The sequence below is a fragment of the Nematolebias whitei genome, chromosome 18 (genome assembly GCF_014905685.2).
Source record: "Nematolebias whitei isolate Nwh7 chromosome 18, NemWhi1, whole genome shotgun sequence".
NCBI lineage: Eukaryota > Metazoa > Chordata > Actinopteri > Cyprinodontiformes > Rivulidae > Nematolebias > Nematolebias whitei.
In genome coordinates, this window is record NC_056515.1 from 21,743,340 (window position 1) to 21,767,702 (window position 24,363).

The 24,363-nt window shown below is 37.7% G+C and overlaps 3 protein-coding genes across 3 annotated transcripts in view; 2 read left to right on the plus strand and 1 right to left on the minus strand.

The window, feature by feature from the left end:
- The window catches only part of prkaa1 (protein kinase, AMP-activated, alpha 1 catalytic subunit), a 14,133-nt gene extending 13,527 nt beyond the window's left edge, over positions 1-606 (plus strand). Inside the window, exons 8-9 of the mRNA XM_037691975.1 lie at positions 34-40; positions 272-606. Of these exons, the coding sequence (XP_037547903.1) occupies positions 34-40; positions 272-555 (291 nt within the window). The 3' untranslated portion in view covers positions 556-606. The remainder of the gene's footprint in view (positions 1-33; positions 41-271) is intronic.
- A 7,109-nt stretch (positions 607-7,715) lies between these two features.
- Positions 7,716-8,570, minus strand: tmem70 (transmembrane protein 70). Its single transcript, XM_037691890.1, has one exon. It carries the CDS (start codon positions 8,536-8,538, stop codon positions 7,879-7,881), a length of 660 nt encoding a protein of 219 aa, XP_037547818.1. The 5' UTR covers positions 8,539-8,570; the 3' UTR covers positions 7,716-7,878.
- A 453-nt stretch (positions 8,571-9,023) lies between these two features.
- Positions 9,024-24,363, plus strand: part of ttc33 (tetratricopeptide repeat domain 33) — a 30,659-nt gene continuing 15,319 nt past the window's right edge. The window contains exons 1-4 of the mRNA XM_037692238.1: positions 9,024-9,085; positions 9,421-9,657; positions 17,445-17,526; positions 21,849-21,980. Of these exons, the coding sequence (XP_037548166.1) occupies positions 9,422-9,657; positions 17,445-17,526; positions 21,849-21,980 (450 nt within the window). The 5' untranslated portion in view covers positions 9,024-9,085; position 9,421. The remainder of the gene's footprint in view (positions 9,086-9,420; positions 9,658-17,444; positions 17,527-21,848; positions 21,981-24,363) is intronic.

Below are 24,363 nucleotides of genomic sequence, written 5' to 3' on the forward strand. Positions count from 1 at the left end.
GTTTGTTTCAAATGTTGTTCATTTACACCTCAGGGCCACCGTAGGAAACACGTCAGCCATGTTCAGCTAACGTTCATAGTTCTGACGTCTTGCTGAAAACAAAAATGCAATTTTTGTTTCTGCAGTAACAAAAGTAAACTTTTTATTATGAGGTGTTGTTCAGAGGTCTGAAGTGTCTTTTAAAAGACGGAAGCTGTTGAGGCCATGTTTAATAAATGCTTTCATGCTGCATAAGTTGTAAAGAAAACCAAGTCTGTCCTGTTTTATTCAGATGAAATGACGGAGACTAAATCTGGAACCGCGACCCCTCACCGCTCCGGGTCTGTGAGCAACTACCGCACCTCTGTAAAGAACGATGTAGACGTGGCAGATGTTTTAGCCACATCTAGCTCTGTGCAGCCCACCAAGACAGCCGAAGGTTCCTTAGGGTCATCCTTGACCTCGTCCATCGATTCAACGGGAGGCTGGGACATCACGTCGTCCCCTCGACCAGGAAGTCACACCATCGAGTTCTTTGAAATGTGCGCAAACCTAATTAAACTACTTGCACGATAGCTTGCAAAACAATCATTGCCAGCCTTTTCTTCTCTGAGTGTCTTTATAGCAATAAGCATGCAACCAATTCATGGCTTACTTCATCCTGGCTGAGGATGGAGAGATTGTTCCATGGTGCTGGTGCAGGTTGGTGTTCCCTAATCTGTAGGGGAGTATACTGGGCTGACTGGGTCTGTAGGAATTCATCAGAATGAGCTACTAGCTAGGACAGAACATTTTACAAGGGAGGGGGGGTGGTCCTAAAAATTTCCCGATTAGTTTAACAGCAGGCGTCCATATCCCACCCATGACCAGTGAACGTTCTGCGCTGTTGGCCGCGAGGCGAGCGTCTCCGTGCAGAGAACCAGATCACGTTTGCTGCAACACGTTGAGAACCAAGTGTCATAGGATGCAGGAAGCACTTTGCACAAGTTTCTGTAATTTTCTGCTGCTTGTTTTTGTTTTGTTTGTTTTGTTTTGTTTTGTTTTCCTCTCAGTAGGGATCAGAGAAGTGGCGCAGAAAGACGGGGGCGCTGCAGCGACCCGTGTCTTTCTGCCACGTGTCGGGGACAAACGGGCGCTTCACCAGACGTGCGTTGGGTTTTTCAGGTTTTGTTCTTCAGCGTCAGACGTTCATGGTTTTGTCCTTGTTGTGAACAATTGTTGGAAAGTGTCTGTCCCCGTACATTTTTATACATACAAACGTGAACATATTTATCAATGCGTTGTGGTCGAAATTTTTGGTTCTAATGGACTTTTTTTGTTGTTTTTTCTCATTAATCTGCTGGATGATTAAATATATATGTATAGTCTTTTCCTCCCATTTTACTGTTTTTAAGTCTGTCAGTTTTGTTTTCCCTCAATCACAATTATTCTGAAACTTGATTGTCTTTTCTAGAAAACTAGTCAGATTTGACCTTTTAGATGTTTTGCTATGACAGTCAGAATCTAGAGTTATATCATTTTCAGTGTAGTGTTTTAAATGACAGGTTGATTGACTTTTTTTTTTTTTTGGATTAACGAACTTAAATTTGATAACTGAGCGAAATGCCTTTTGCCTAAGTTCATTTCATAAATGCCAATCAGTCTCAGTTTCCAATGAGTAGTAGCAGTAATGTGTCGACGGTGTCTGTTGCCAGGTGACTCGTTTTGCTTCTTGCCCACACGTTCCTTTAGAAGGTTGACCCAATATGTTCAAACTCCAAACAAACGTGCGAGCTTGAAACGTTCAGGTACTGTAAATGTTGACGGAAACAAAACTTCTAGGAAATTAAACCGGCGGCAGATTATATTTGATAAAAGTTTGTCAGAACAATAAACTTCCAAGTTGAAGGTCTAAAATGTGTTTTTTTAGCTGCGGTGCAACTCATTCCATTTATTTTCCACAGTCTTAAACGTTTTCTGAGGGTTCTGCCTTATTTTTGTGTTCAGTATGATTTCGTTGCTGGTCAGAATTATTTAATTTTGCCATTTTTAAAGTTGAAATCCACATTTTATGTCATCAGTCAGTTTAAAAGCACCGTCGGTAAAAATTTTTTTTTTTTTTTTTTTTTTTGTCATTTAGGGAAAGTAATCCCTAATTGTATGTTGCCAGACTTAATGAGTACAACTATTTTTATTAATGACAATAGAAGACAAAAAAAGTGAAATTGGTTTCTATAGACTTATTTAATCTTTGTATTTAGGAATGTTGCACATTACTAATGAAAGACCTAAAGTTTGATTATTTTTTATTTTATTTTAAGTGTCGGCATTTGAAGTATAGCTACCAAGTTTTGACTTTCTACAGTTCTAAACTTTAAACCAATATTATGCACAATTTTGATTTTAGAAGTTTATTTAAAAAAAAAAACCCTGCTAAGACTATAATTGTGATCATGTTTTTGTGTACTGTACAACAAGCTTGACCTAAAGTATTTTAGTTGACTTTTGAGCTTCATGTCTCAGTTTTAACCAGAATTGGAAGAAATAATAAAGACTCGTTGTAGAACTTTTATTTTTACTTTAAGAGGATTACTGCAAGTGTTGCTGACGATAACTTGCCGTGCTTTATCTCATGGGTTTTGTTGGAAAAAGTGAATGTGTGGAAAATTAAAACTTTTTGCCAGCTTTTGACAAATAAAGTGTCCTAGAAAGCTGTTTAGTTCAGCGTCTGATCAAACAGCTTCAAATATTGTTCTGTTTTTGTTTGGTGTGAAAGGGGAACCTAAAGGATTGATCATTGAATGGAAAGCGTTGAGTCATTTGTATACACAAAGACATAATAAACTGCTAATAAATTACATGTTGGTGTTTTGAAACTTCTTTTTAAAGCTGTTTTTTTTTTAGTATTCTGAAGAGAAATTATGAACCTATAACTAAAACAATTAGAAAAGACAATTTGTATAAATAAAGGTTGAATGAAAAAACTTAATTTCTATTATGTCGATGAGTTCAGCTACGTTAAATTTACATAAAACTATTTTTACATTTAGTTTCTACGCAAGACTAATAGTTAAAGTGGTCTTGAGCAAAACTCAAGGGATGATTCAATTGTGTCTACACAATAACTTAAACAGAATTTTTTTTTTTAAATACCCAACAATAAAAAAAGGGTAGAATAACTTAAATATTGTAACCGACATCCATCTTTAAAATGCTAAACATATGTAGTAAGGATTAAAACAAAATAATTGTAAAACTTCTAATTCATTTAAATATTTTACAGCCTTTCTAACGTCTGCGTTCGATTTGAGTAGTTTAAACTTATTCTTTTTTTCCATAATGGTAAAGCCGGAGTTTATTTACACTAAAAGTATGGAAGCGAAAGCGTCTCAATTATCAAATTAAAATGGATGAATAGAAATGCTTTTCATTTTCAAAATAAAACTGCATTTTTTGACTCATAAATGAAATTATTAATAAACTGTGTTTTCATTTTCATGCCCACACTGCTCATTGTAGAGAAAACTATAAGAGGAAACTGTGTTTTCATTTTTATGCCCTGCTCCCGCAAAAAGTGTTCCAAAAAATCAATTTGGATTTGCATTTCCAAGTGGCACCAGTGGGTTCAAAATGGGATCCTACTGGTGGCTCAGCTGGTTAATAAGGACGACTCACCTACAATGAATTCTGCTCACTATCCCAGTTAGTCTCCAAGAATTCTCAGTGGTGGTTAGCGCTATACCCTCATGCACCTTCATGTTGTTTAAAAGCACCAACAGTTCTCTGTCTACTCCACTTCCTGTCCCTGGTCCAGCTGAGTCATCACTTTTCACAGCAGCGTGGAAACAAGAAGAAGAGAAGACGCAGAGTGTTCCATAAGGCGTCGCTTCTCGTCCATATAAAACATCTTACTGGAGCATCCCAGAAATCAACTGGAAGAGTCTGGATGACCACCCCATAAATATTTAAATGTAAATAAGGTGAAGGAAGTGCCATTTTAAATTCTTCACAAAATTTACCCCGCTGAACATTATATGATCAAATTGAAAAGAGACATAAATATTGATTGCAGTTTTTGTGGTGACCTTCCAGAAACTGACACATCTTTTTTTTTTTTTGGCACTGCCCTTTCACACGCAGGTTTTGGAAGGAGTTTAGCAGATTTATTAATAATATTTGAAGGAATTTGTCCTTACACTGGGAAAATGTCTTATTTTTTTTATTTTTAATAATAAACTTGCTAATTCTTTTGGCCAAATTTTACATTCATAAATGTAAATTTACTAACAAAACGCCATGCTTGGACTAAATGAAGAATTATTCATTGGCAACTCTGACCCATTTTTAAGCAAAATAACAAATGTATTAGTGAATTAATCATTTGAGACTGTATCAGTAAACTGTGTTCTTCTGGGATAATTCATTTAATGATGTTTGTTGGAAAAATGTTTGGTTGTTGCCTAGAAAATATATCATAACTAATAAGATTCGAGAAGTGTCTCTAAAGATTCTGCATAAATGTTATAATTGTATAATCTCCAAGTACCGTTCTCTCTGCCACAGCTCTGAGGAGACCATCACCATCTTTTCTGGGACTGTCCTTATACTCAGCTGTTCTGGAAAGACATTTTCTTGTTTGTGAATAGAAAGTTAGAACTTGACCTACCATTTGACGCTAAAACTATATTGTTCTTTTTTGTTTTTTCATTTGAATATTCCAAGTAAGAAAGTTTTTGTTGTAAATTTAATACTAATATTAGATAAATTTCACATCCATAGCTGTAAATTTGCCATGCAAAAACCTAGATTTATAGTTTTTTCTACGTATCTTTCTTTGTATGTGTCTACTTTAAAGTATTGTACCAATGCAAAAGCCATAAAAACGAAAACATGTAACTATTGTAAACTGCACAAAACATATATATATATATATTTTGTTAAGCCTGCATTAAATCTCAAGGTATGTGTGCCATTGCAGTTTTTTTTTTTTTTTTTGTATTTGTTTTGTATAAATAAAGACAAAAAAATAAAAACGCCCTGTCTTACGCATCTTGTCCGGTAGGGGGCGGTAATGAACAGGAAAGCCCAAGCAGCTGATTCCAGCTGCAGCTCCTCTTAAAATGATGATTAATATTATATTAGTTAGCAGCTGTGGTGCAGACTGGACTTGGTGATTTCACGCTGTCTCTACACACAATCTTCACGTAAGAAGGAAAGACTAAACATAATGACAAAATATCTGGGTTTCCCTCCTCCACTTAAATATAAAGAATTACATTTCAAGACTTTAAATAATATGTATCCTTCAAACGAGTTGATCATAAATAGATTTAAAATTGAATGTGATAACTTTTCTATATGTCAGGAACCTGAAACAACAGAACATCTGTTTTATTTCTGTGATTCTGTGAACACGTTATGGAAATCCCTTCACGATCTTCTGACCATAAAATCCACGACTCCTTCTCTCTTCAGAATGTCTTATATGGATATGTATCTGAAAATAAAAAAAGATTTGTTAATAACATTATCATAATCTTAAAATTCTATATACATAAGTGCAGACGTGGCAAATCTAAGCCATTGTGTCTGTATTCATAAGAACTCCAGATGTTAAAACTTTCATTAGACAGTGCTAAAAGAAACACAAGCAAAACAGCTCTGTGATCACCTCGCTCAGATATTATAGCCCTCTGACAAATTATTTGAATAATTATGTAGAATGTTAGATAAATAGTTCTGTTTTGATTTTACTTTTATCATATCATTTGCTAATTTTCTGATAGGCTACTAATAATGTTACTTAAACTTAAATTTGTGCTGAATAATGTTCATTTGTTTAAGCATATGTTGACCTTAGAAGACAAAGGATTGGTTTTTTTTTTACATGTTTATATATGTATAATATTGTAATTTGAGATTGTCACTTGTTCTTGAGTTCTGTTCTGTTGTTCAATAGTTCAATAAAGTAAAAATAAAACACACAATCTTCGCGCTCTCATCTGTCACTTAATTTTTGTAAAAAAAAAAAAAAAAAGACAGATTTGTCACCTGAAGAACTTGTTGAATTCAACAATTATTTGATGTTACTGTAGTTTTTAACCCTTCTGGGCTTTCCTCCTCATCAGCGCCCCCTAACGTACAAGATGCGTAAGACAGGGCGGTGTGAGGCGGCAAGAGCTGCTACTGACGTCACTCTCCTGCGCCACTTGGAAGTGCGAATCTTTTTATTATTACTATTAATACTAAGAAAACTATTTAGCAAAAACAAGTACAAACAGTAACTCTAAAAGGGCATAGCAGAGGCAGACTTCGATATGAAAAAAGAAGAAATAAAATAAAACAAACTAGAACAAGGGGTTATATTTCATTCAACCTTTATTTTTACATGTTAATCCCATTGAACCTCGAGGACTCATTTACAAGAGAGACCTGATTTCAACAAAGAATGATGACAACAATGGACAATTGTAAAATAAACATACAGATAAAAAATAATAATAATTAAAATAAGATGGCAAAAAATAGCTAGATTATAAGGCGAATGTATGTTTTAGGATTAGGATTAACATGCATTAGTGGGCAATTCCATTAACATTTCATACAGGTCTTTATGTGTTTCAATATATTTCAGAGATTTCAAATATAATAGGAATTCAGATTTTAAAAAATGCTAAAAACTGGGGATGATTTTAGCACTTTCTGTTTATGAATAAATATTTTTGCCAGACAAAATATCAGATTACAACCGAGTTCCATTTTTTTGTTTTTCCAATAATACTCCAAATGTTCATGTCTCTGGAAATAGATTCAGGAAGTGTAATTTTCAGTGAGATCCATCTTTGTAAGTGATTCCAAAATATTTCGGTTTTGCTGCATTCATAAAAGATATGATTTATCGTTTCTATATCCTGTTCACAGAATGAACATTTATTGTCATCAATATTAAAACAATTTCTTAGTAGCTCTTTGGAGGGGTAAACTGCATTTAAAAATGTTAAAGTGTGTTTCTTTAGCCTTTGGTTTTATGGGGCATTTTAAATGTTCTTAACATTTCTATTGATTTTTTGTAAAAATTTGCAAAGTATGTTATTTTTATTGATTTTCCCAGGGAATAAGGTTTCATTCAGACAGCTTCTAATTGTGTGGTTGTTGAAATTTTTGTCAGTAAATGATATTCTATTAATAGATAGGAGTGGGTAATCGTGGGGTTATAGGATGATATGCTATTATATTTTGAATCAGATTAATAAATTGTTCTGGTAATGCTTTAAGTAATCTGGTAAATTCAATTTATGGGGGATATAATTTATATTCTACACAGAATTGTTCATATTAACATGTAACCATTAGTGTCCATTAAGTTACAACAGACCAAATGTTCCTCTCCATCCAACCTTTGTAAAGTAAGGATTTATTGCGATATAGTACAAATCTGTTCTTCCATATGACAGTGGAGTGTAGTAATTATGTACGTAGAGCATTTTCCAGTATAACACTTGTTTATGGAGCTCTTATAATTTGATGGGCAATTTATGTATATTGAAATCAGCTAGTAGTTTTAGACCACCCGTTTTGTTAAATATTAAATATATAATTGGGGACACAATACCAAAGTGATTCAGAACTTTTGAAAATCGAATGCTAAACGCCGTTTATCATTATAATTAATTTACAAAGTGAGCAGTCTTGAAGACCAAAATGAAAAAGCAGTTTGGATTGTTCATTTTTAATTTTATTTACGAGTCAACACATGCAGCTTTATTTAGAAAATGAAAAACCATTTTAAATTTGATCATTTGAGACACTTTTGCTTCCATATAAAAGCACCAAGACGCTGACAGATGTCCACGTAGACCAGTAGAAATGTTCTCGCCACGCTGTCTGTGGAGTTAAACTAAGGACTTTCAGTGTTTGCAGTCAGTTCTTGTGGTCTGTGCTGAAGCTGAAGGGTTTATCGTAGCCCATCAGATGGTTGTAGTCCTGAGGAAAGGGGAACAGGTCTGGGTTCACCAGGAGCCCCACCCGACCCCCATAGAAGGTGGTGAAGATCTTGCTGACGGCGGGGATCTTGACCTCCTTCTGGTGGAACACGCACCTCTTCTCAGTCAGGAAGACGCTGTAGGTGATGGCGGTGTAGGTGTCCGTGTCCGGGTTGTAGTACAAGCGGATCACGTAGCTTTTGCACATGAAGTGGAGGAGAACAGGAGTCAGAAAGGTGAAGACACCAATGACGCTACACATCAACACCTGCAGGGCCAAGTTATCGACTCCCAGTCCGGAATGTAGGAGGATCTGCGGCATGATGACCAGGCTGGCACCACTGGTGGTGTAAGAGAAGAGTTTCACCCCTCGCACAGCAGAGCCCAGAGTTCCAGAGTAGATCAGGTCCCCGTCATTTGAGGGGGACACTGCGGACAAACATCTGGTGGGGGGACAGCTGGATGGGATCTCACTGCGGGGGAGAAGTGACCTCCTGCCGGCGTGACGCAGCCAGAGTCCGCCGGTTCTAAAGCCGGAGAGTAGCACCGCGGGCCGGCCGGCAGTCAGCCGGACACAGTGAACAAAACTGTGGAGCATTTTTACACACACCGAGTCCGACCTGACCGTCGCGCTTCATTGACGTCACACCGATTTTAAAATAGACCGGAAAAACTTTGATAGCTTCCGGGTTATGTGACATTCACGTACAGTTGACATTATGATAACCAAATTTGGTTTCGCGTCTTCATTCATAGTATGTCGTTACTGTATTATCTTTTGCTTATCTTAATGGAAGCCGATTTAAATAAATTATTTTAACAGTTACGGAGTGGAACCTTAGCGAAACGAAAGTTTTGCTACTCATGTAAAATCTGGTCAACACTATAATCATTCGCACATAGTCGAATGCGCTTATTACAGGTGTCACACACCGGTAGTTGTTTCTTAACGAATTCTACGGTGATGCGTAATCCGGAATGATGCAAATATGTAGTTAGTTATTTGTTAAAGAAAACTCAGAAAGTTATTTTTTAAACTTAATGCTATATCCGATACTTTGTTTAGATCATGAACGCACCATTAAAGGTCGCAAAAATGGCTGCCAAATAGTTTTTACAAGCGACAAACAAGCGGACAGCAAAATGTCAGTATGTTTACAACTATTCTGCGCATTCGACTGATATTCACATATCTTTACACGTTCAGCTGAATTAAAATGCAATAATGTTAAGCTCTAGAATAAAATATTAGTTGCTAGACTGTCCTGTCAAAGCTAATGTACTGTATTGTTTTTATGCTAAGTTATAGTGATTATGTACTTCGTTTGACACCCGCTGAAACCAGTTATTACTGATTTTTAGCATACAGATGCTTTTGGCCACATTTTTATTTTTAGAATAACATTTCAGGAACGCAAATGCAACATTATTTGCTGAAGACCGCACTTTAAAAACAACAACAACAACTTTGTTTTAACAGCATGGCTTCGTTTGGCTGGAAGAGGAAAGTGGGTGAGAGGGTGTCCAGGTCTGTCGTCCGGCAGTTTGAGGCCGAGCAGGAGAAAGCCGAGGATGGTGGAGGGAGTCGGGGTGAGGAGGAGGAGGAGGTGGACTGGCTTCACGCCGTCAAACGGCGCCGGGAGGTTCTGCTGGAGGACTGCGCTGCAAAGAGCAGGAGGCTGAAGGATGAGGGAGCTCTGCTGGCTGAACAGGGCAGGTCAGGGCACAGAAGCACCACACCTGCTGCAGATGGGACACACACATTGATGGTTGTTAAATGGTAAATGGACTGTACTTATATAGCACCTTTCTATCTCATAAAGATACTCATAGCTCTTTACACTACAATCTGTGTCCTCATTTACCCATTCATACAGCACTCCACTAAATCTACAAAGAATAATCAGAGCTTTATCACATTCATACACCGATGGGACAAACATCGGAGGCTATGAGGGGTTCAGTGTCTTGCCCAGGAACACTTTGGCATGTGACTGCTGGTGGAATCGAACCCCAGACTCTTGCAATGGAGGACGACTGCTCTAACCACTCAGCCACAGCCGCCCACGTTAACACGTTTGGTCCAGCAAATCACAATTTCAATTAAGTGCTTTTACTTACATCCTCCCCATTATGTATTAAAAATCTGCTCTACAGCCAGAAGGAAGGAAATATACACAAATATACTTACAGAAGGAAATATAGCACTTTTTATTCATTGCTAACTGTTTTTTATTTTATTTTACTTAAGTTTTTCTCACTCACTTAGTTTTATTGTATTAAATGTGGAAATGTGTCTCAAAATGATTGGTTTAGTTTAAAAGCAACTTCTTTTTATTATTGTTTTATCTTTGGAGCTTGCACATTTTCTGGTATTCTTTCAGAGTTTCATCTGTAACATCTTGGACAGGAGTCTGCAACTTCTATGATCAAAAGAGGCATTTCTGCCCCTTTGCTCACTAAATAAAATGTGCATGGAGCTGCAAAACTCATGGTCCACTTCAAGTTTGTTGGAGGGGGCTTTTCTGTCCAGTAGGGGTTACATTATAAAAGTCAAAATGCCTAATTATTATGTTAATATTTATCAATATTTTTACATTTTAACACGAAAATAACAGATTCTTGTAAAGAAGGAAACAAAATTATAGTTTTCACCAATTTTACTAAACTTAAAGTACTGAACTATGCAAGCCTATTTGAGTTTTTTTTTTTTAAATGGAAATTTTAATCAAGTATCCCTCTTCAAAGTAATACAAATTCTGGTGGATTTAAGAGAAATATCACACGGTAAGACTGGAGGAAGTCAACTAAAAGAAGTGGCTAACAAACTAACATGATGCAGTCAGCATGTTTTACTCCTTGTATCGGTAATGTCATTCACATATTTGCACAAAAAAAAAATGGCAGGAAAACTACAAAACTAGTCCTGTTTTTAGTGACGGACAAATGAAGCTTTTCTGAAGCGCTGAAGCTTTTTGAAGCTTGAAGCGTTTCAACACAGTCCTCTTTGGCGATGTATTGTGGCCAAAAGTATAAATAGAAGCTTGAAATTGAAACCACACAGCATGAAATGAACCTTCGTTGTGGTTGTCCAACCAACAGCTGACAGCTTTAGTTTAATATCCTGAGACATTTCTCTCAGAATTTGAGCTGTCATTGAGGTGCTTTGAACTTTTTTTTTTGTAGGTGAAAGAATAAAGTTCTGATTATTTGATGAATGAATAATTTTGATAAATAAGCATGTTTAAACGTGGCATGGTACGATGCCCATTGGCTTGTGACTTCTTGACACTTGTAAACAAACAAACAAACAAAAAAAAAAATATATATATATATCTAATTCACAACACAATAAAGTCTGGAATGACGTTTGTGCTGCAGGTTTCCTTCCATGACTTTATGTAATGAACCGGTTTATATTTACTCTGTGATCAGATTGTGTTTTTACAAAGTTTTTTTTTTTCTTGGGAGCACTTATGAACTGATAAACACATAAAACACATCAGGCTGGTTGGCTCCATGTCTCGCTGTCACTTTCTGGTTTGTTACATTTTGCACAAACTGCGCCACCAAAACACGCCACACATCTGGCCAGTGATTTTCTTCCTAAAGCTTTGAATCGGGTACCAAAGCAGTGATGTCACGTCAGCACTTTCCAAGCTTCACACGTCATTGATCACATGACTTTTCCAAAAGCATCAAGCTTCAGAAACGCTGTGTTGTTGTTTTATACATGCCCCGGAGCTTCAGCTTCATCACTTTGCTGTTGGTATAACGAGCAATATGTTTTTGTTTTATGTTTGGTTTTTGTCGAAGCTTGAAAGAGTCACTGCAGAGGGACTAAAGAACCACATGTGGCCCGAGAGCCGCAGGTTGCAAACTCCTGATCTAAGACATTAATTCAATTTCACTTCAGTTGATTTATATAGCGCCAAATCACAACAAAGTTGTCTCAGGGCACTTTACAGGAACATTCACTTAAAAGCCAATTAGTAAAGTTCTCTATCTAAGGAATCATTAGACATGTTTCTCTACTTTATAACTAAATTTGACCTGTTGACATAAAATGGTGTGGCTAATTCACAGAGCTATTTACACATAAACAAACGTGTGGTTATTTCTCCACATGAGGGCACCATTGCACATTTAAACTATTTCCCCACAGCTAATGGAGCCTACTTGTTTTTATTGAAACAAACTTTCAAGAACTCCTTAAATTTAAAAGAACAGAAAACATCAAGCTGTCAGTGTTTAAGATTTTTTTGTGTGTGCACTTGATTTAATGGCTTTTCTGTGAAATATAAGATTGAATCGGTTAAACATGAGACAACATTTGTCCCTCTGGCTCGATAAACATGATTATTTTTAGATTTATGCACTGGGTTTTGTTTATAAGTAAACATCCAGCACAGTGTCCTTCTGCTGACTCTGGAGCAGAAAGTTATGAGAATATTTTAATATGTTTTCGCCTATAATCCGATCCTAAACTTCTCGACCTTTTCGAAACCAAATAACTACTTTGGGAAACTTTTTTTTTAATTACAAAGGATGTGATGTTTTGACCTTTCGTGGATGCTGTAATTGCATTTGCTGAGAGAAAGTGGATTTTCTTTGGGAAATGTTGACTTTGTGCTGCTGAATGGCTACTTGGAGGTTTGAGGTGGTGTCTGGCCGTGGACGTCACTGATGAGGTTTATGTAGTTGCTACATCATTGATCTGTGACGTTCCTATCACAAAGCTCTAGATGCTTCTGATGTAAGCAATGACTTGATGTTTGATCTGAGGCCCTTGTTAGTCATTGTCTGCAGTTCAGGATGATTTAACTCTTTGTTTGTCCTTGTTTTTAATCTGTAGACTCCACTCAGATTTATTGACATCACTTTACTGAACACATCTAATATATAGGCAGGTATGGAGTAAATGTATTATAAAGTTTTTGCTGTACGTTATAGGGGTTTTACTTTAGTTGTGCAACATCTTGTTTCATTTCAGATTAGCATCAATCTGTTAGTAAAATATCACTTGAACAAGTGGACACATTTTAATGAAACTTTCAGTAATAATTGTTGGAGGGACATCTGCACTGATCAACTTTGGAGTCACCCCAATTCGATATGGCCGCCACAGCTAGTCGACCTTCGTAAACCCAAAAATGGCTGTAACTTGGTGAATTTAAAGAAGTTGAGCTAAGATTTGGTGAAGTAGTAGCTGAGAGTCATCCCCAACAAATACCTTGAGCACTAACCGATTGCACAAGGTCTTTGTTTAAAACTTTGGCATGCAAGGCGTTGGATGATATGCAATTCTTCTGGTTTTAGGGATGTTTTATGTCGTTGTTTTAGACATTTAGAGTTTTACTGAGTCACATCAAGGTTCAAATATTTAGTTGATTAGTTCTTTTGTTTTGTCAGGTTTTCCATGCTGAGACTACAATACTGGAAGTGTCTGATTTCACTTGAGATGTTCCCCAGAAGTTATGAATCAACTTGTCAGGTGTTGTCAGCAATACTCCCACAGACAGCATGTCTGTTAGAAACATTTATTTTTAATGTTGTCAAATGATCATAGTTTCTCACTCATTAACTCTTCTCAGTATAAGTTGATAAGCTTAGTCTTTCTTTACACTGTAAATCAGTTTTTGCTTGTATCATCGAAACAGGCTCTATTTTATTGCCCCTCTTTTGTGTCTTCCTTTCAGTCCATTTTTTGGCTGACACACAGATAAATGTGATCCAACAGGGGGTAGTTGTTCTCACATGGCGTATTGCTTTATTTCCTTAAAGGACTTTGCAGTGGTTTTTGCTTTATGTAAGATTTTCACAAAACTTTAGTTTTATTTCCTTAGTCAGCTGAGCTCTCTCCTTTAATGCACTGTCAGGCTACACTTTTGGTTTCAGTGATCAGTGTCAGTCGTCTTGTGTGGTTTTTCAGAACAGCTGTCTTTTCAGGGCAGTTTACAGTGAAGCTCTCAGCTCAGACTGATAACCTTGTTCTGTGTGTCTTGTCGGGAAGACAGCAGACAGATCGTGTTGACAGTAAAGGCCCTGTCACACAAACGTTGTAGAGAATTTGTGTTGACATATGCAGTTATTCAACATGCAGGCTAGGCCTGTCGTGATGAGCAATAAATCAGTTAATCGCACGATAAATGAAAATTATCGACCTCATTTTCATTTATCAGCTTTATCGTTTCTTCGTGTCCCTCTCTTTCTACTGAAGACACTGGATGACAAAAGGATCAACTCCGGTGCTCTTCACAGTCCCCTCCCTTTCTCTTTTCTCTTTAAAATCTGTTTTAACCGTCCAAATTTGCACACTTGGATCATTAAAAGCAGCTAAGCTACAAACTAAGCTAACAGGCCGACCTCGAGGAAAAAAACTCGGTTTTGTCAAAGCTCCAAAATTCACGGTTGAAACCCGTGCCTTCGTGTTTTTCTCTGCAAAAAGAAGCTGAGAACCTGTTTACTGATTTTTTTAATTAAAAGCTTTGTGTGATCAATGCTATGCTGAAGAGCTCAAACCACACAGCATTCGCCATATTGAGAACCGAAGAGAGACAGCCCATGTCACGTCAAGGGGCCTCCCTCCCATTTTTCTTAACAGACATGCTGCTCGCTCTCTCGCTATCCACCCTTCGGTTCAGACAGTCTTGTACTGCCATCCAGTGGTCAAAAAAGTACTACACACAAAAATTAACCAACATTTCTTCTTAAATTTGACATTAATTACTAATTATTGTCAAATTTCAAATAATATCGTTTGTCGCAATAATTTCTGAGACAATTAATCGCCCAGCAAAATTTGTTATCGTGACAGGCCTAATGCAGGCATACGCTAAAGATGGAATAAAAAAATCAACTGGAAGCCTCTTTTGTATGTTTACATACTGTACTGCTAACATGTTGAACAAATATATATATAACTTATAACCCATGAGTAACTTAGCCTTAATTTATCTATAACTTATATAAGTGTATACAATTGTTTTTTGATTTATGCCGAGCTTATGATCAACATTAGTGTAATCTATGTAGAGCATGTTGGAGTGGGCTGCAGCGAGGACAGCTGTCACACAGGAACGTTTAGCATCACGGTATAAAAAAAAAGTCAAACACTCCGATGTAAGTCACAAGTTTTAAAGAAGTTACCGGCACGCTGTCATATGTCAATGCCAGTCACAAATTTTGCATATGCACACATTTTATAGTGTGTACGTTAGACATAAGTTACAGGAATACAACAGGTAAGTTTTGCATAAGTTCACACATGTTACATTACATGTATGTTACTCATGTCTTGACATACATAAGAAACTAGATGGGTAGTTGTGAAGCATAGATGTAACTTGTTTCTCAGCTATGAGCAACTTACGCCTTACATATCTGTAACTTGTATCAGACGTGTCCACAACGTGTTGTAATTTGTACCTGTAAAGGGTTAATGCTCCAGGTTCCAAAGGGAGTGGGGTGCTATGTATAGGGAGATAAGAGGAGGAGCGGGATGAGGAGAGTGCGTGAGCACCAGGAGTAAATACCTCTGTTTACATTGGGTCCAGCGTGAGTTGCGGCTGTGACAGCGTCTCATGTTCTCTAGTTTTTTGTTGTTAAATTAATAAAGGTTCTGAAAGGGCACAGTCGGTTCTGGTTGACGTTCTTTGCATGCTGAGGAGCATTACAGTATACTGTATTGACATATTCAACATATAGCTGATGAACTTATAACGTTTTATAACTTACAGTTAGTGTATTTGCCAGTGTTTTGGGATTCAGTTATATATAAGGTACAAAAGGTGAAAAACTCATCACTCCTGCTGGATCCATGAGGTACAAAGATCCAAAACTATCACTACAGAGATGGAGGATCTGGCTGCCGCTTTCTTGACAACAGATTTCCCAGAGTTCTCATCTGTCACATATATAAAATTTATACCTTAATTATGCAACTTTCACCAGCATGTTCGTCTTTTTATTTTGTTTGTTGACATACACTGATGCTATACGTCACTGCTGACAGGGGCTTTAGATGTTCTGCTTCATCATACTGAGCATGGAGTTCCCCCAAGGATGTGTACTCAGTCCTTTGACTTTTACTCTGCTGGTACATGACTGAGTTACTATATTCAGCATGAACAAGCTTATTGCACTTGCTGATGTCACAACAGTGGTGGAATTGTTCAGTTAAAAAAAAAAACCTAAACAAAGTGTGTCATACGAAAGTGTATTAGCAAATGGCACTCTTTCACACCAGTATGTTGTTTTTGAAAAAGAGTTGTTTTTAAGTTTGCAAAACAATAAAAAATGGCTGCTCGTTTGGCTAACTATGGCCTAGCTTAGAGGAAGACTTCTGCCTTTTACTCCTTTATGCTTCATGACTGATATCACAGCTGATTAGGTACTAACTATTTGACAAAACTTTACTTTAAAAATAAAAACCTGTTGTAAACTGGAAAATTATACTAATCCATTGTATCAAAAACAACCAATGTGCGCTTCAGCTTCATTCCTCAGTTGTTAAGACTGCTGATGCTTAAGATAAGATAGAACTTTATTGATCCCGCCGATAACATTTTACCACACCACTGGACAAGAAATGCTTCATTGCATCACATAGCTTTAATACAGTGTAAATGAAATGGTAAAATAATTACTTTGTCCTATTATATCTGATGTAAAAAAAATGTTTTGAGTGTATTGACTTCAGGAATGTGTCACTGGATTTAGCAGCAACATGTGGATGCAGTGCAGTCAGAAAGGGAAAATTTGCCTAATAAAAAGAAACATGCAAATTGTTACACTCGAATGATAAACTGTTGTTAAGGTTAGTACGACTTCTACTCAAATTTATGTAAAATGTGTATGTGTTTACTACTCAGATGTCTGAAGTAGAAGCCAGCTGTAATAATACCTCAACACCTCTGACAGGAGAAACTGATTTGTAACCCGTCTGTTTACTTGCATGGAGCTGCTTGTTTATTAAGCTTCTATTATATGAAGAGGTCTTTGTTACCTCTGCCTTTCTGTCAAACAGGCGGGCAGGTGTTGTTGAGTCCATTTGTGCCGTTTTAATGTCAAGAAGTCCATGTTGCACATTGTTCTGGGAGCCTTTTGACCTTTTTATTTCTGTTTACAAATCAGTTAAACCATCAGTTCTAGGAAATCCTTATTTTACTGAAAACAAGACATAATTGAGCCACACATAATATGCACTAGGGCAAAGGGTTGACTTAAGTAGAGGCAAGAGTCAGACGTTATTTCACAAAACCCTGTTTGCAGAAACAATCGAGGAAAATCACCTCATATGTCAAAAATCGTGGCTGTGAGTGAAACTGGGTGTCTAGTTGCATGACTTATTGGTATTACTGGTTGTGCTTTATCCAGCAATACAAAGCTCTGTTTAACTCCACATGGCAGAGTTTCACAATAAACTGCATCCTGGATGACTGTTTTATAAGATCCCTCAGTTTTGTCTGTTGGATCTGAACCATAGTTTTGTGTTTCCTTTAGGCACTGGGAGGCCATTAAGAAGTGGGACGAGGCTATTCAGCTGACTCCAGACAACTCACCGCTGTATGAAATGAAGTCTCAGGTATAGTCGTTACTGTCATTTACCACAAACCTAATTTCTCAACATAACAATCTTGATAGAGTGCTAGACTTGTAAACATATTCTAGACTACTGTAGGAAAGTTTAAAAAAAAGTATCAAAATTTGTGCAAAAGAACACAAATGTACAAACCGGATTCCAAAAAAGTTGGGACACTAAACAAATTGTGAATAAAAACTGAATGCAATGATGTGGAGATGGCAAATGTCAATATTTTATTCGTAATATAACATAGATGACAGATCAAAAGTTTAATCTGAGTAAATGTAACATTTTAAAGGAAAAATATGTTGATTAAAAATTTCACAGTGTCAACTAATCCCAAAAAAGTTGGGGCAAGTAGCAATAAGTGGCTGGAAAAAGGAAATTGAGCATATAACGAACAGCTGGAAGACCAATTAACATGAATTAGGTCAATTGACAACATGATTGGGTATAAAAAGAGCTTCTCAGAGTGTCAGTGTCTCTCAGAAGCCAAGATGGTAAGAGGATCACCAATTCCACCATTGTTGCGCAGAAAGACAGTGCAGCAATACCAGAATGGTGTTACCCAGCGTAAAATAGCAAAGACTTTAAAGTTATCATCATCAACCGTGCATAACATCATCAAAAGATTCAGATAATCTGGAACAATCGCTGTGCGTAAGGGTCAAGGCCGTAAAACTCTACTGGATGCTCGTGATCTCCGGGCCCTTAAACGTCACTGCACCTCAAACAGGAATGCCACTGTCAAGGAAATAACAGAATGGGCTCAGGAATACTTCCAGAAAGCATTGTCAGTGAACACAATCCACCGTGCCATCCGCCGTTGCCAGCTGAAACTCTACAGTGCAAAGAGAAAGCCATTTCTAAGCAAGCTCCACAAGCTCAGACGTTTGCACTGGGCCAGGGGTCATTTAAAATGGAGTGTGGCAAAATGGAAGACTGTTCTGTGGTCAGATGAGTCACGATTTGAAGTTCTTTATGGAACACTGGGACGCCATGTCATCCGGACCAGAGAGGACAAGGATAGCCCAAGTTGTTATCAACGCTCCGTTCAGAAGCCTGCATCACTGATGGTATGGGGTTGCATGAGCGCTTGTGGCATGGGCAGCTTGCATGTCTGTAAAGGCACCATTAATGCAGAGAACTATGTTCAGGTTCTAGAACAACATATGCTCCCATCTAGACGTCATCTCTTTCAGGGAAGACCCTGCATTTTTCAACACGATAATGCCAGACCACATTCTGCAGCAATCACAACATCATGGCTACGTAGGAGAAGGATCCGGGTACTGAAATGGCCAGCCTGCAGTCCAGATCTTTCACCTGTAGAGAACATTTGGCGCATCATAAAGAGGAAGGTGCGACAAAGAAGGCCCAAGACGATTGAACAGTTAGAGGCCTGTATTAGACATGAATGGGAGAGCATTCCTATTTGTAAACTTGAGAAACTGGTCTCCTCTGTCCCCAGACGTCTGTTGAGTGTTGTAAGAAGAAGGGGGGATGCCACACAGTGGTAAAAATGGACTTGTCTCAACTTTTTGGGGATTTGTTGACGCCATGAAATTTGGAAACAACAGATTTTTCCCTTAAAATGATACATTCTCTCAGTTTAAACTTTTGATCTGTGATTTGTGTTCTATTCTGAATAAAATATTAGATGTTGGCACCTCCACATCATTGCATTCAGTTTTTATTCACAATTTGTTTATTGTCCCAACCTTTTTGGAATCCGGTTTTGTACTGACTTTAATTCTGCACATTCCTCTTAGTCAAAAGTATAAAATCTGGGAATTGAACATTAATCTTTTGATTCACAGCAACCGGGAAGCATTCCTTTAAGACTTACAAATTTAATCTTTATTAATAAAGAGCAGTGATTGATGTGCGTAATGTGTTAGATTCTGCAGTGTCCTTGTGGAGTTCAAGGATGTGATGAGCTACTTAAAGTTTTACATGGAATGGTGCAATATTTTCCACAGGCGTTGTCGTGAAATTATAGAAAAAGACCTCATGACTAACAGACAGTTGGAGTCATATCGTTGAATAAAAATCAAAGTTATTACCATGTGTTCCTAATTTAGGGATAAGAAGCACATCAGAGCTGCTCTGTTATATTGTCTTCTCTGTCATCTCTTTTTCATTGTCCTCCCTGTTTTTAGTTACTAAGAGCTATTTCTCCTTTTCTTCTATGCAGCTTTAAAAAAAGACAGAAAAGGTTTCTCCGTGCAGCACATGAAATTGCGAAGAAGTCCGGAGATGTAATCAGACAAAACGGAGCTCTTTCCATTATTATTTTTCATTTGTTGTAACTAACACAATAGAGACTCTTCTGGTAACCACAGTCATGCACGTCACATGGAGTACTGTTCTGCTAATATGATATTGTCCATTTCAGGATATTTGAGAAGGAAATCATTAGTGGAACAGGCCTGGAGAAACACTACCCCATAATTTTTCCTTTCTTGCCATGACTGATATAAACACAAACAGGCATCAGATTATTTTTGCTAAATCTGTAGTTTTGCAATTTATGTGCAGTATACAGTCCATTTAAGTTGTAGTTTTTCTTTTTGCATTCATAGACTGAAAAGGTCTGCGTTTAAAAATTTACACCACTGACTCAAATGACGCCTATGATGACAAAAACACTGACGCAGTTCTTCTCCCAGGGCTTTCTTCCAGTTTAATTCAGTCACTGAGCTCCACATTGCGTCATTCCTTATAACTGTCTGAAAGTCGGGTAATTGGTACAACTTCCACCACTTTGTTCTTTATGCTTCCAGCATCCAGGGCGTCCCTCGAATAATGACAAATGTCAGTTTTGGGCTCAAAGACCCTCTGGTCTTGGTGGGTTATCAGTGCATTGATCCATTTCAGGATCAGCTGGTATGAGACTAACTTGAATCAAAGTATTTTTATGGAGGGGATTGTTAATCACCGTTACATGTACCGGTAAGTACAAATAAATGCACAAGTTGATTCCATAGAGCAGGGGTCTGCAACCTTTACGATCAAAAGAGCCATTTTTACGTCTTTGTTCACTAAATTAAATGTGTCCGGAGCCGCAACAACCTGCTACAACTGTGGTTATCAACTTTAAGTTTGTTGGAGAAGACTTTTCTGTCCAGTAGTGGTGACCGTTTAAAACTAAACATATCTAATGATTTTTAACATTTATTGACTTTTTTACAATTTAAGACAAATGAAAAGATCTGGTTATTGTAAAGAGGGGAAATATATTTTTTTAATAAAAATATGAACTATGCAGAACTATGTAATTTTTTTTTATTGTGTAAAAAAAAATTAAGTATAGAAATAAAAAGTTAAAGTGAGTATTTGCAAAATAAATGACAGGAAAACCGCTAAAACTATTGCTGTTTGTATAACAACTAATAAAATTCAATTTTGTGTTTTGTTTTGCTCGAAGCTTGAAAGAGCCGCTACAGAGAGCCCAAAGAGCCGCAGGTTGCAGACCCCTGCCACAGAGGGATCGAAAACTCAAATGACTGCTTTTGTTTTTACGTACGGCACTTTAAGTTCAAATAGAGAAAGGGAGCAGAGATTTAGGATATTTAATTTTATACATATTCAAAACCAGTTTTGATTAGCTGTTGAACTTGATACAACTAGAGTACATGACCATCAATGTCCTGCCAACTTATTTTTATTTTGCCTGTTTATAATAATGTAAGGACACAGCTGTAGATGAGATTAACAGCTTTATTATCCATTTAAAATCATGCCATGTTCATTTATATATGATGTTTAAGGCACAATTATAGACGGTGTTCTTCATTAACTTGCATAGAAAAAACATTTAGGGGTTAGCGCTGTTGCCTCGCAACAAGACGGTCCTGGGCTCAGTTCCCTGTTTGGACCTGGGGTCTGCCTATGTGGAGTTTGCATGTTCTCCTCGTGTTTGCATGGGTTGTTTCCGGCTTCTCCGGTTTCCTCCCACAGTCCAAAACATGCATGTCAGGCTGCCTGCAGGTCCAGGCCTCCCTTACCTAAAGATGTGTGGTCTTGATGAGATTTGTCTGATGAAATAAAGGATAAAAATAAATAAATGCATAAAAAAATCTGACCTTTGATAAATATTGGGACATGAGGATATTTATTTTAAACTCTTGTTTTGCTGATCCACGTCCATTGTTAGAAACGATTCCTTGTTTGTGTTCAACGTAATTCTGGCAATTAAAAAAAAATCACATTAACACGATGTCCTCTTCTTCCTTTAGCTCCTTTTGTTATGATTGTATCCGTGTTGTTTCTGACCCGTATGCAGGCGTGAAGTCTTTCCGTGTGTGCTCCGTCTGCAGGTGCTGACCATTCTGCACGAAGTGTTTCCAGCTGTGAAGGCGGCGGAGATGGCTGTGAAGTTCCAGCCGCTGTGGTGGGAGGGCTGGCAGACACTGGGCCGAGCACAGCTCAGCCTGGGTGAGGTAGACCTGGTGAGTAGGAGATGATGTGGACCAAAAAAAAACAGAACAAATGCTGAGAAACTGGTGGCAAACCCAAACCTGACCAATATTTTTAGCTCTCAGCTTGAAGGTGACGTGATTAACAGTAAAAACGTTGCATGGCTGTGGATATTTTGCCTAAAGGAGCATACCGTCATTATACAGGTCTCCATTTTACCAACATATAGAGCTAACCAAGAGTTTTCAATGGAATACCATACATGCAGGCATATTTAATCTTTTTTTTTTTAGTTTGTTGCCTGTAAATCAGTAGCCTCAGCTTTTAAGACGCTGTTAAAAGCTATTAAAAAAACAACTTTATAGTTTTTTTTGTTTTTCGGGGGAGCTCCCAGCCTCTGCGATGACTCAGTTGCCTGGGGATCGGACGATTGCTTAAACTGCCTCAAAACACGCCGGGACCTGTAGGTGTACAAAAACTGCAGAGCAGTTACATTGTCCCCCCCCCACTCCCCCACTCTGAAAGACAAACAACCCGACCTTCAGGCTAACGTCGCTCAAGAGCACCTTAGAGCGGGAGACCTGTCCAACGGCACCAAAACCCAACAATGGGAAGTGTTGAAATGACTTGAGCTAAAATGTCCTCAAACAGAACCACACCTCCTTCCATAAAGAAGCTCGTTGCAATGAAAGAACAAGCGTCTATTTTTAGTGCGACTTGTTCGGTCGAGTTTTTAAGCGTCGTGTGCACCAACATGTTGGAGTTGCATTTCTACCGACACGAAGCTGCCCCGTTCCTGCCTTGTTTTATTTCCCGTTAAAGGTTATTTGGTTTTGGGGTTTTTTAAAAAAAAAAAAAAAAAAAAAAACATTTATCATCTTTATTATGACAAAGTCTGTTTGGTCATGCCTTCTCTGTGGAAGTGTTTCAAACAGAATCAGATGTTTTGGTTATTGTTAGTTTATTTATTTTTTTTGTTAGGAATTTGTGTCGGAGACAGATGCAGGTTGTTTCGTTACAGATGAGGAATGTGAGGGGAACATTAACCACTGAAAGGTTGGAGCAAAGAAACGTTCAGTTTTGCTTAAACTTTAAACGAATGATCTCCGTTTGTAAAAAGATGCACTCGCCTGCACATCAACCACACGTTCTTGTAGCCGTCGTCAAGCTTCTAGCACAGAGGTCTGCAACCTTTTTGACCAAAAGAGCCATTTCTGCCCCTTCGCTGTCTAAATAAAACATGTCTGGAGCCACAAAACCTGCTACAACTGTGATTTATCAACTGATGGCTCATGGGCCACTGAGTTTGTTGGAAGGGGGGCTTTTCTGGACAGTTGAGGTGACATTATAAAACTAAAATTATATCATGAATTTTAAGATTTATTGATATTTTTACATTTTAAGACAACAAAAAGACCATATCACGTAAAGAAGAAAAACAATTGTAGTTTAAACTGATTTTGATGAAAATAAAACACTGAACGCTGCAGGCCTATGTGAGGAATTATGAGTAAGTATCAGGCAGGGCCACAGTAGCTCAGGGACCAGTGCCCCTGTCGTGCAATCCTGAGGTTGTGGGTTCGAGCCCAGGTTGTGCCAGGAAGGGCATCTGGCGTACAACAAATTGCCAAATATTTCATGCGAGTGGTGACCCCTGAAGAAGGGAGCAGCTGAAAGACACCAAGTTATTTACCACTGCAACAACTTCCTGCGGGATCAATAAAGTTCTTATCTTATCTTACTAGTAGTTATTGGGCAAAAATTGACAATAAAACTACTCAAACTAACCTTTTCTGTTGTGGGTATAAAAATCAATACAATTAAATTTCATTAAGTTTTGGTCAAAGCTTCAAAGAGCCACTGATGAGGGACTGAAGAGCCACATGTGGCCCCAGAGCCACAGGTTGCAGACCCCTGGTCTAGCAGAACTGGACATTTGACTTCCCTTTGAGGCAGAATTAGTAGAGTTGATTTATATTGGTTGGTTTCCTGGCACTGATCCAGCTTTAAAGTCTAGTCCACACATCTTCAATAGGGTTTAGGAAGGCCACCCCAGAAGCTTAATGATGGTCCGCTTCATCCAGTCAGAAACCAGTTCTGGTGTTTGTTTGGGATCAGTGTCCTGTAGGAACACCCAGCAGAGTCCAAGTTTCACTTGTCTTTCTGAAGACCTAAAGTGAAGGTATGCGTTGTTTAATCCGTCCACCCCTGGACAAAGAATGCTTCAAATAAATCAACAATAAAATAATGCACGAAATAAAAACAATAACCAATATTAAATATTAATAGAAAATGCCAAGACGTCCTTATTTTTTGTTACTTTGAGAGCAAGATACCATATTTTCCGGCGTATAAGTCGCATCAGTCAAAAAAAGCATCATGAAGAGAAGAAAAACATACAAGTCACGTTTATTA